Below are 12,246 nucleotides of genomic sequence, written 5' to 3' on the forward strand. Positions count from 1 at the left end.
TGATCTATTGGTGAAAGTGGGGTGTTAAAGTCCCCTACTCTGATTGTGTTACTTTCGATTTCCCCTTTTATGGTTAGCATTTGCCTTATGTATTGAGGTGCTCCTATGTTGGATGCATAAATATTCACAATTGTTATATCTTCTTCTTGGGTTGATCCCTTTTTCATCATGTAGGGTCCTTCTTTGTCTCTTGTGATACTCTATTTTGAAGTCTATTTTGTCTGATGTGAGAATTGCTACTCCAGCTTTCTTTTATTTCCATTTGCATGGAATACCTTTTTCCACCTCCTCACGTTCACTCTGTATATGTCCCTAGGTCTGAAGTGAGTCTCTTGTAGATAGCCTATATACGGGTCTTCTTTTTGTATACATTCAGCCAGTCTATGTCTTTTGGTGGGACCATTTAATTCATTTATATTTAAGGTAGTTATTGATATGTATGTTCCTATAACCATTTTCTTATTGTCTTGGGTTTGTTATTGTAGCTCTTTTCCTTCTCTTGTGTTTACTGCCTAGAAAAGTTCCTTTAGCATTTGTTGTAAAGCTGGTTCGGTGGTGCTGAATTCTCTTAGCTTTTGCTTCTCTGTAAAGGTGTTAATATCTGTGTTTTATCTGAATGAGATCCTTGCTGGGTAGAGTAATCTTGGTTGTAGGTTTTTCCCTTTCATCACTTTAATTATGTCCTGCCACTCCCTTCTAGCTTGCAGAGATTCTGCTGAAAGATAAGCTGTTAACCTTATGGGGATTCTCTTGCATGTTATTTGTTGGTTTTCCCTTGCTGCTTTTAATATTTGTCCTTTGTATTTAATTTTTGATAGTTTGATTTTTATGTGTCTTGGAGTGTTTCTCCTTGGATTTATCCTGTATGGGACTCACTGTGCATTCTGGACTTAAGATTGACTATTTCCTTTCCCACATTAGGGAAGTTTTCAACTATAATCTCTTCAAATAATTTCTAAATCCCTTTTTTTAATCTCTTTTTCTTCTTCTGGGATCCCTATAATTCAAATGTTAGTGCATCTAATGTTGTCCCAGAGGGCTCTGAGACTGTCCTCAATTCTTTTTATTCTTTTTTCTTTATTCTGCTCTGCAGTAGTTATTTCCACTATTTTGTCTTCCAGGTCACTTATCTGTTCTTCTGCCTCAGTTATTCTGCTATTGATTCCTTCTAGAGAATTGTTAATTTTATTTATTTTTGTTCATCAGTGTTTGTCTGCTCTTTAGTTCTTCTAGGTCCTTGTTAAATGTTTCTTGTATTTTCTCCATTCTATTTCCAAGATTTTGGATCACCTTTACTATCATCACTCTGAATTCTTTTTACAGTAGGCTGCCTATTTCCTCTTCAGTTGTTTGGTGTGGTGCGTTTTTACCTTGCTCCTTCTTCTGTTTATTTCTCTGTCTTCTTATTTTGCTTAACTTACTGTGTTTGGGGTCTCCTTTTCACAGACTGCAGGTTCATAGTTCTCGTTGCTTCTGTTTCTTCTCCCAGAAGCTAAGGTTGGTTCAGTGGGTTGTGTAGGCTTCCTGCTGGAGGGGACTAGTGCCTGTGTTCTGGTGGATGAGACTGGATCTTTGGTGGGCAGGACTGCATTCAGAGGTGTGTTTTGGGGTGTCTGTGAACTATGATTTTAGGCAGCCTCTCTACTTATGGGTGGGCTTGTGTTCTTGTCTTGCTAGTTGTTTGGAATAGGGTGTGCACCACTGTAGCTTGCTGGTTGTTGAGTGGAGCTGGGTCTTAGCATTGCGATGGAGATCTCTGTGAGAGCTTTTGCCATTTGATATGACGTGGGGCTGGGAGGCCTCTGGTGGGCCAATGTCCTGAACTCAGCTCTCCCATCTCAGAGGCTCAGGCCTGACACCTGGGCAGAGACCAAGACCCTGTCAGCCACTTGACTCAGAAGAAAAGGGAGAATAAAAAATAAATAAATAAAATAATTAGAAAAAATTAAAAAAAAATTTTTTTAAATAAAAAATAAAAAAAAGGAAGAACCAAGCCAAAAAACAAATCCACCAATGATAAAAGCTCTAAAAACTATTCAAAAAAAACTAAAACAAAACAAAAAAAAACCCCAAAAATGGACAGACAGAACCCTAGGACAAATGGTAAAAGTAAAGGTATACAGACAAAAATCACACAAAGAAGCATACACATACACACTCACAAAAAGAGAAAAACGAAAAATATATATATATATCAAAAGGAAGAGAGCAACCAAATCAATAAACAAATCTACCAATGATAATAAGCTCTAACTACTAACCTAAAATAAACATAAAACCAGAAACAAATTAGATGCAGAAAGCAAACACCACCTCTACAGTTGCTCCCAAAGTCCTCCGTCTCAATTTTGGGATGATTTGTTGTCTGTTGAGGTATTCCACAGATGCAGGGTACATCAAGTTGATTATGGAGATTTAATTCATTGCTCCTGAGGCTGCTGGGACAGATTTCCCTTTCTCTTCTTTGCACAGCTCCTGAGGTTCAGCTTTGGATTTGGCCCCACCTCTGCGTGTAGGTCACCTGAGGGCGTCTGTTCCCCGCCCAGACAGGGAGGGGTTAAAGGAGCAGCTGATTAGGGGGCTGTGGCTCACTCAGGCCAGGAGGGAGGGATGGGTACGGAAAGCAGGGCGAGCCTGACTGGCAGAGGCTGGTGTGATGTTGCAACAGCCTGAGGTGCACCGTGTGTTCTCCCGGGGAATTTGTCCCTGGATCATGGGACCCTGTCAGTGGCAGGCTGCATAGGCTCCAGGAGGGGAGGTGTGGATAGTGACCTGTGCTGGCACACAGGCTTCTTGGTGGCTGCAGCAGCAACCTTAGTGTCTCATGCCCGCCTTTGGTGTCCGCACTGGTAGCCGTGGCTCACGCCTGTCTCTGGAGCTCGTTTAGACAATGCTCTGAATCCTCTCTCCTTGCGCACCCTGAAACAATGGTCTCTTGCCTCTTAGGCAGGTCCAGACTTTTTCCCGGACTCCCTCCCAGATAGTTGTGGATCACTAGCCCCCTTCAGGCTGTGCTCACACAAGCAACCCCAGTCCTCTCCCTGGGATCTAACCTCCGAAGCCTGAGCCTCAGCTCCCAGCCCCCACCCGCCCTGGCAGGTGAGCAGACAAGCCTCTCTGGCTGGTGAGTGCTGGTAGGCACTGATCCTCTGTGTGGGAATATCTCCACTTTGCCCTCTACACTCCCGCTGCTGTGCTCTCTTCCATGGCCCTGAAGCTTCCCCACTGCCCACCCCCCATCTCCACCAGTGAAGGAGCTTCCTAGTGTGTGGAAACGTTTCCTCCTTCTCAGCTCCTTCCCGGAGGGGCAGGTCCTGTCCCTATTCTTTTGTCTCTGTTTTTCCTTTTTCCCTACCCAGGTACGTGGGGAGTTTCTTGCCTTTTGTGAAGTCTGAGGTCTTCCACCAGTGTTCAGTAGGTGTTCCGCAGGAGTTGTTCCACACGTAGATGTATTTTTTTTTCTTTTTTTTGCGGTACACGGGGCTCTCACTGTTGTGGCCTCTCCCGTTGCAGAGCACAGGCTCCGGACGCGCAGGCTCAGCGGCCATGGCTCACGGGCCCAGCCACTCCGCGGCATGTGAGATCTTCCCGGACCGGGGCACGAACCCGTGTCCCCTGCATTGGCAGGCAGACTCTCAACCACTGCGCCACCAGGGAAGTCCTGTAGATGTATTTTTGATGTATTTGTGGGGAGGAAGGTGATCTCCATGTCTTACTCCTCCGCCATCTTGAAAGTCCCCCCCAGGCATATACTTTAAGTATGAGCAGGAAGAAAGGGATAGAACGATACACATCATGCTGTTAACTTTGGTTGTTACCTTGATTGTTACTTGAGGCTAGGAATAGAAGTAGAAACACATGTTGAAGGATTAATTTTTTCTTTATACACTTTGTATTGCTTATCTTTGAAACAATTTTCTAAAGAACTCAATAAATAACATTTAAAAGTTTCTTTGATTTAAGTCTTCAGAAAGTCAAGCATCTTAAACAATAAATAATCCACAAAGAAAGTATATGTGAAAATGGGACACTGTTTTGTACAATAAAAATATAATTATTACATTGAAAAAATAGTTTCAATTAACCAAAGAGACAAAAAGAATTGAACTATGCAGCAAAAATCAAACTTTCTACTGTATTAATTTAAAAAATAATGTCATGGAAGGAGACTAATATTTATCTGAAGAAGAAACTTCATTTAACTTTCTAATATTCATATGAATCTCATAAAAACATTATCAAGGCAAAAGAAATATAAAATACCCTTTTATGCATTGACTTTTCTTCTTGAAAAAGAGTTACTTATAGGTTTTTATTGTGGAATAAATTTAAAGATGAAGATTGAGAAACCACAAGTATTTCTGGGTAAGGTTGAAGACCCATTTGCTTGTTATCTTTCAATTTTTGTACTATAACTTTGGCAAATTCTTCTCCTTGGATGTCACTAGTATCCAATAATTGTCTGACTTTTGAGGTCCTTGTAGGTTTGGTACTAATGAGTTCATAGTCCTCCTTCATGATCAAATCCCTGGACAGGAGGGCATCTAGAGATTGGTTAAGGCAGGCTTCAGTCATTTGGTTCACAATATCTTCCCTTTTACTCTGGATCCACTGTTGGGTTATACCAGGCTGAAATTGCTCTGTAGAAAAGCAAGGGATGACAAGTAAGAAGGTGGGGACAGATATATAGCTATGAGTAAAATTAGATGAAAAACAAAATAATAAGGCATAAAACCTAATTTTGCTGTGATTGTTCTCATATGGAACACCAGTATTTTGAGGGATGCTATTTATTTTCAGGAAGCATTCAGATATTTGGGTTATCTCTTCCCTTTCCCTCCAAGAAAAAGTACTGCTTTTTTTTTTTTTTTTTTTTTTTTTTTTGCGGTACGCAGGCCTCTCACTGTTGTGGCCTCTCCCATTGCAGAGCACAGGCTCCGGACACGCAGGCTCAGTGGCCATGGCTCATGGGCCCAGCCGCTCTGCGGCATGTGGGATCTTCCCGGACCGGGGCACAAACCTGTGTCCCCTGCATTGGCAGGTGGACTCTCAACCACTGCGCCACCAGGGAAGCCCAAAGCACTGCATTTTTATACACTATAATTCATGGGGGCAAATGTCACTTTTTCTCAGATTTTTTTAAAAAACATAAAGAATACCTGCATATTTGATAAATAAACAAAAATATATTTACCTTTAGTAACATATTGTCACACCTCCTCTTAGCAATCCCTCCCTAGATAGATGTTCATGGAATACTATTTTGGCCTATTATTACATATCAACACTCATGTCTTTGGGGATTGGAAGTGCTTTCCTACTTATGGTATGTATATAGCATACTGAAGAAATAGAGACAAATAAAACATCATATAGCAAATCTACTGAACATATGGTTGTGAGATAAATGGCATCATTTACAAAGTGTCTCATCGTACATATTTACCTGAATTTCCCTCCGCTGAGAGTGGATTTATTATTGCTAAGGAGCATGGAGCAGCCCTGTGATCACAGAATGTTGCTCTTTGAGCCACAGAAATGTTACTGTCACAACTGTGATTTACTGGACATTGACGCATCACAGAAAAGTCTTGAGTTTTTCCTATAAAACACAACATCTTCATTAGGGGTAGAATATTCCTTAGCTATTTCTATTAGCTAAAATATGAACATCCGGGTCATAGAGAGGGTAGTATTCAGTGGCTCTTAATTTTTCACTGCATAAGCTGGTTCATAAACCTAATTCCACAAGTAAATATTTTTTAGATAAAAAAGGTTAATGCTTAATGTTTTTACCATATTTCCGTCTGTCCTATGTAAATTATAAATCATAGAATTTTACTTCTTCATGTGGTACCATATTTTTTCCTTCTGTGTCATCTTCCTCCTTCTGCACTTCAAATGTGTCCTCTAAATTACATATGATGTGTCTTTCTACACTCTCCTTTGGTAAACTTATTCAACCTCAGGGCCTCAATTGTCACCTCCCTTCCCAAATCCATGTAATTAAATTTTCTGTCTTCAGTGAACCCTACATTTTCAACAGCTCAAATTAAAAAAAAAAAAAAAAAAAAATTAAAAACTTAATTATTCATCTTAACTTTAAAACCTGTTTCACTTCCTATTTCTGTTAATAGCATCAATGTTCTTCCAGCTAAACTTGTTCAGCTTTATCTTTTTTTCTCTCTTCCTTCCTACAAGTGAAAAGTGTGTCCTCTGTAACATCTCTCACACTATTCTCTCCTTCACACTCTGGAGCAGGTATCATAATCTCTCACCTGTAGTACAATAATAGACCAATAGTCTCCTAACTGGTCTCCCCACCTTGAATCTCCTTTTCCCTTCCAAAATATCCTACATATTCCAGCCAGGATAAATATTCCTAAAGCAAAAAATTTTATCATGTCACACCCTTGCTCAAAAATCTGCAGTAATTGTTCCCTACCCAAGCAAAAGAGCCTGAATGGCTTAGCCTAGTATTAGAATTCATCATGATATGAGCCTGAATGGCTTAGCCTAGTATTAGAATTCATCATGATATGACTCCACCCTCCTGATCTTTCATTCACCCTCTTCACCAGCTAAACCCAACTACTCACTGTTCTCTGTTTTCTTGCTTCTTTGCCTCTATGCTGTTCCTTTTGCCTGGAATGCCCATCCTTTATAACTATAGGTCCAACCTTCAGCCAGAAATAATTTCTTCATAATGATAACATGGTGTAGTAGTGACATGAAAATACTTATCAAAAAGACCTGGTTTCGAATCTTGGATTTGCCAGCTACTAACTATGTGATCCAGAAGTCTTGATCTTAAGAATCTGTAAAATGAGGAATATCTCCCTCACAAGGTTGTTGTGACAGTGCTTTGTAAAAAATGTTACTCTTCCACTATACTACCATAGTTCTACATCCCTATATCTTTTATAATACATTGCTCTTTGTCTAATATTATGGTGACTTAGAAACATTTCTCCTCTTTCTTACAAGAGATTTTTAAAAATATCTTTCTGTAGTGTCTAACATAATGCTTTTAATACTTAAATATATTTGTTTAACATCCCACTACTATTTTCACATCTTTAGACTGTCACTTTTAAAAAACGAGTTATAAATGCAAATGGAAGACATGTTCCATACAAACCATGACTGCTTGCAAGAATATGATCTTGAAAGAAAATTGAAAACTTGCAAGTAATACTGACTGAAAAATTTACGTACTAGATAAAAAATCATTGTCTTGAGGAGCTGAAAGGGTCCTTGAGGTTCCAGGAGAAACACTAGTTTTATGGAGCTGAGCGGATCCACACGATTCCTAAAATAAATAGAAGATAAATGATTTAGGTTAAAGAAAAATCATTTTAAAAGTTATACAGCTTTAATTTCTAAACAGTTCCTGCTTTTGGCTTATTATAAATAAAGAATCAAAACTAATACAAATTACACTTTACAAAATTAAACACATATGTGAAGTAACAAAACTGTGAACTTGATTTCTTTATCAGGTCAATTGGATGGGTGGGGCAATAGTTAAATATATTAGAAATCATTATTTTTTCAATATTTTGTACATAATCTCAGAGACTCTGTCCAGCTCATGAGAAATTTGAGATCTGCAGCTCTGATTACCTACTGATTTAGAGCACATGCCTATTCTCAATGCCTCAGGTTCCTTCAACATGGAGAAGTGGGAATCCATGGAAAAAGTAATATAGAAGTTGGATCTAATCCTAGCTCTGTCATGGAATTACTACCTAAGCTTCGACAAGGCATTTAAATAATTTGGCTCTCAGGTTCTTTTTCAGTGTATTTATCTAAAAATGAGCCTGTATGGGCTCAAAGATCCAATGATGAGATAGTGAATATAAAGGTGATTCAAAGACTACATACTGTGTTTTAAGATTCATTTTGAAGGTATTATTACTTTTCTGAATCTGTAAAGAGAACATATCTTATATATTCTTAAAAGAAATCATTAATATGAAATAATTCTGAATGAATGCTACTAAAGAAATCCTTCTTTTTGGATAGCCACACAAATGGCATTTTCTTTTTATTAATCATTGTAAGAGGTTAAGAACAAGGCAGGTATTATAGCTCTTTTACATTTGAATAAGAAGGTATAATAAGAAATACAGTGGCAGAACTGTACCAATGATTTGTCTATGTACTACCCTGGAACACCATCCATTACATAAAACAAGGACAGGGACAGAAGTCAATGCCCAAGAGAGAAAGGACTGTGATTTGATGAGATGAACAATGAACTAAGAATCAGAAGAGCTGGATTTCAAATTGGAGATTCCCATTCTAAAATCCTAAAACCTCCCTGGACTTTAGCTTCCCATCTATAAAAGAGTGAGAGAGACTAAATGATTGCTCATATTCTTCTCACATTTTGAGTTTAATCAACGTAATTATTTTTACCTCCTGTGGACCATAATTTACAGGTATGTTCAGAGATAACTCCATTTTCTTCTTGTCACATAAGTGAGCGGTACTTGAAGCATTCTGTAATAAGAATGAACATATGTACTTGAATTAGAGATAATTAGAAAATTATATGAGTAAAATACAATCTACTTAACATATTTTATATGTTTATCTTTATATGTTTATACAAAATCAATAGAAAATCTCAATCAGTTGAGAATATAATATCTAACTTAAAGTAGAGATAGTGTAGAATAGGGGAAATAACTTTAGAGACACAGGCTTTGAATCCTGCCTCATATTAACTGGTTACCTTGAGCAAATTCATCCTTTAAAATGGAATAATATCTACATGCAGGATCATTCTAGAGATTGAGATAATGAATATAAAGTATCTGGTTCAAACTAGATACTTAATATATTTCAATTTGTATGTGTATCTATCTATCCATAATTATTAAGCATTTACTATAATTTAGGCACCATGATTCTAAGTACTATTATTATTTTCATTTTATAGATAAGAAATGGAGGGCTGGACTAGGTAAAGGAGGCAGAGTGCCCTAATGGAACGATGGGGGCCAATGAGATCTGGTTTAGATCCCAGGATACCTGTTTGACTTTGGGCATGAGACTTAAACTTAGTTTACTTATCTGTAAACTGGAGATGAGAATACCTATTTTGCAGGATTACTGTAAGAAGGATTAGAAGTAATATATGCAGAGTCCCTAAGATTACTTTGTAAGCATTCAATAAATGGTAGCTATTAAACAGATGATTTATTTAAACACTATGCCTTTGTACTAAAATTGTTTAGTGATTCACTCCTGTCTCTTTTTCTTTTTCTTTTTTCTTTTTTTTTTTTTTTGCAGTACGCAGGCCTCTCACTATTGTGGCCTCTCCCGTTGCGGAGCACAGACTCCGGACGCGCAGGCTCAGCGGCCATGGCTCACAGGCCTAGCCGGACCGGGGCACAAACCCGTGTCTCCTGCACCGGCAGGCGGACTCTCAACCACTGTGCCACCAGGGAAGCCCTCACTCCTGTCTCTTTAAGCCAGACTTGGATTAGCTGCCATCACTATTGAGTGATTTAAAAACAAAACCATTGGTCTGCTTTTCTTCCCCAAACCAACATAACGTCAAATGCTCTACAGAACTTTAGAAATTGGTGGGATCCACACCCAGCGCTTCATTATTCATACTTAACAACTGTCTGCTCCATAACATGTCTAAGAAGTTTTAGGAGAAAAAAAACTGCTATTCATCTATGTATATAATCTATGGGGCATAGTACTTTACACACAGCAGTCCAGTGAACATTTGTTAAATACATTTTTATATGAACCTTTAAAATTCATCTTTGGATCCATTTCTGTTATGTCAATTTCTTCTGTTCTTTTAAATTTATTAAAATATTTATTGTTATACAGTATCATTAATTACTAACATCACTTTTCATAACCGATCAGTTAATGATCATTCAAATTATTTATGAATTGGGGCTTCCCTGGTGGCGCAGTGGTTGAGAGTCCACCTGCCGATGCAGGGGACACGGGTTCGTGCCCCAATCCGGGAGGATCCCACGTGCTGCGGAGCGGCTGGGCCCGTGAGCCATGGCCGCTGAGCCTGCGTATCCGGAGCCTGTACTCCGAAACGGGAGAGGCCACAACAGTGAGAGGCCCGCGTACCGCAAAAAAAAAAAAAAAAAAAAAAATTTATGCACTAGTGAGTCAGTCCCTAGAAAGAAGTAAAATGACATATCAAAGAAAAACTTTTTTTGATTCAGTTTTTACTGCTCAAGACATAAGAGATACTATCTGTGAAAACATGAATTATAGGAGCCAGTTCAAAGAACTGAAAAAAATGTAGGAAACTCAAACAAAACAAGTCACCCTAAATTGTGATCTTTGTTTTCAGAAATTTCTTTATGAAAAATCTTATTATCTTAATAAATTTGTATTCTACCCTTGGCCCTGACATTAGTTAGCTGTGTAGAGTGTTATGTGACTTACTTCCCTATACCTCAGTTATCTCATCTATAAAATGGAGATGATATTCTTTCTCTAACAATTTTACAGAATTAATACAAGGATTTAAAAAAAAAAGAAAAAAATAACAACACTGAGTGAAAACAATACAGCAACTTAAAAACAGTGACCAAAGAAAGTAATGCTATTTAAATGATACTCAAGTATTTAAAAATATACACTAAATTACTTTATTTAAGAAGCAAAAATTTCTCCCCCAAATTAACAGTTTTACATATAGATCCTAGTATTTAAGTTGGTTGGGGACAAAAAAGGAACTGAATTGGTTCTCTTCCAGTTCAGTATCTTAGAACCAAGAAAACAGACCCTTCTATCCACCTTTGCTTGGCAGAAGAGGAGAAAGTTGTGAAGAGAGAAAAGGGAACTGAAAAGACAAGGCAAAAATAAATGTTAACAGAAGTTTGTATCTACTAAGAAGTGGAGAGATTGGAATGTTCTGGAAAAGACTACCTACTCAGAAGCAGAGAAGTCAATGAAAACTTATCAAAAGATTAAAGCACAGTTCCTCCTTAGTTCCTTAAAAAACTCAGGTACTAATACTGCCACCATCAATTTTAAGTTTGGTTAAGGGCAGTTGTTTCCTTTATGCACTTCCCTTTTAAACCAAAGATTATGTTAACAGATCCAGCAAACTGCAAGAGGCAAGCAATGTCATTTAGTGATAAATCAATTGTAGATTATGCCTGTTCACAACCTTAGACATTGGCTAATAAATGATGGTTTTTATTATCATATCTCAAATGCAACTTAATGAAACCCAGAAAGTGTTAAACTAGGCTAACTTTGTCCCTAAAGGACTGTAGTTGCTTTCTAAACAATTTTTGATAGCAGCAAGAAAACCTTGCAGTAATGGGTCCCTTCAATTGTTTTTCTGATCTACAAGAGCAGAATGAGTAAATAAGACAACTGTTCTAGGTAATTCATAACAACTGCTACTTTGGTCTATGCAACATGGAGTGTTTGAGTGGGAAAACAAAAAGATACAAACAAGCCATAGAAAATACACATTTGGGCCTCAATTATTAATAAAAATTCTACAGCTTAACTTGGCAGTAAAGTGCAATAACCCAGACATCTTTTACTCTTTATATATCAAAACTTTAGAGAAATAAACATAGAATTAAAACAACAACAACAACTGTAGTAATTTAGGGCATTAACTGTATACAACTGGCACACATTACACATTTTAAATTTACATTTGCTATATGAGAGGTCTGAAAATCCCTTTGAAATCTGGAGGAGGCTGTTTAAATGAAATGGAAAAGTTCTTTGGTGACAGATTCAAGGCAGCATTCATACTCTTTGCTAACTACTGCCCCAGTACTGTAGCTTGTATCTGTGGAAGGTATGTAGAAAAAAACTAAATTAAACTAAACTAAAACTCTCCATGATTTAACATCCTAATTTCCAGTATTACATTTAACAATTTACCTTTGTTTTCTTTAGTTGAATAACAGCTTCAAGAAAAGTTATCTCTTCAAATGTTCGCAGAACTGGTTCAAGTTCTATTAAACATTCTAAATAAGAAAAATAAAATGAGTTCAGGTTGCTTATAACCATTAAAATGAAAAACATAAATGCTAATATTTAACTGATAAGGCCCTAAGTAAATTTTTCCCCAAACTGATGACATTCAACTGTCTTAAGAGCGTTTAGTACAGGCATAAAGATAGGCATATCTAAAGATAGATCAATGGAACATAATTGAGAGTCTAAAGCCCTTACAAGTATGGGCAATTGTTTTTTGACAAAGTTGCTAAGGCA

The 12,246-nt window shown here is 37.6% G+C and overlaps 1 protein-coding gene across 3 annotated transcripts in view; it reads right to left on the minus strand.

The window, feature by feature from the left end:
- Window positions 1-4,029: 4,029 nt before the first annotated feature.
- Window positions 4,030-12,246, minus strand: part of RIPK2 (receptor interacting serine/threonine kinase 2) — a gene marked incomplete at its 5' end in the record, with an annotated part of 30,297 nt that continues 22,080 nt past the window's right edge. For all 3 annotated transcript variants that reach the window (XM_082674974.1, XM_082674975.1, XM_082674976.1), the window contains 5 exons: window positions 4,030-4,640; window positions 5,447-5,602; window positions 7,219-7,312; window positions 8,425-8,508; window positions 11,914-11,999. In XM_082674974.1, the coding sequence (XP_082531100.1) occupies window positions 4,303-4,640; window positions 5,447-5,602; window positions 7,219-7,312; window positions 8,425-8,508; window positions 11,914-11,999 (758 nt within the window). In that variant the 3' untranslated portion in view covers window positions 4,030-4,302. The remainder of the gene's footprint in view (window positions 4,641-5,446; window positions 5,603-7,218; window positions 7,313-8,424; window positions 8,509-11,913; window positions 12,000-12,246) is intronic.

This window comes from Grampus griseus, assembly GCF_964374135.1.
Source record: "Grampus griseus genome assembly, chromosome: 17".
NCBI classification, from domain to species: domain Eukaryota; kingdom Metazoa; phylum Chordata; class Mammalia; order Artiodactyla; family Delphinidae; genus Grampus; species Grampus griseus.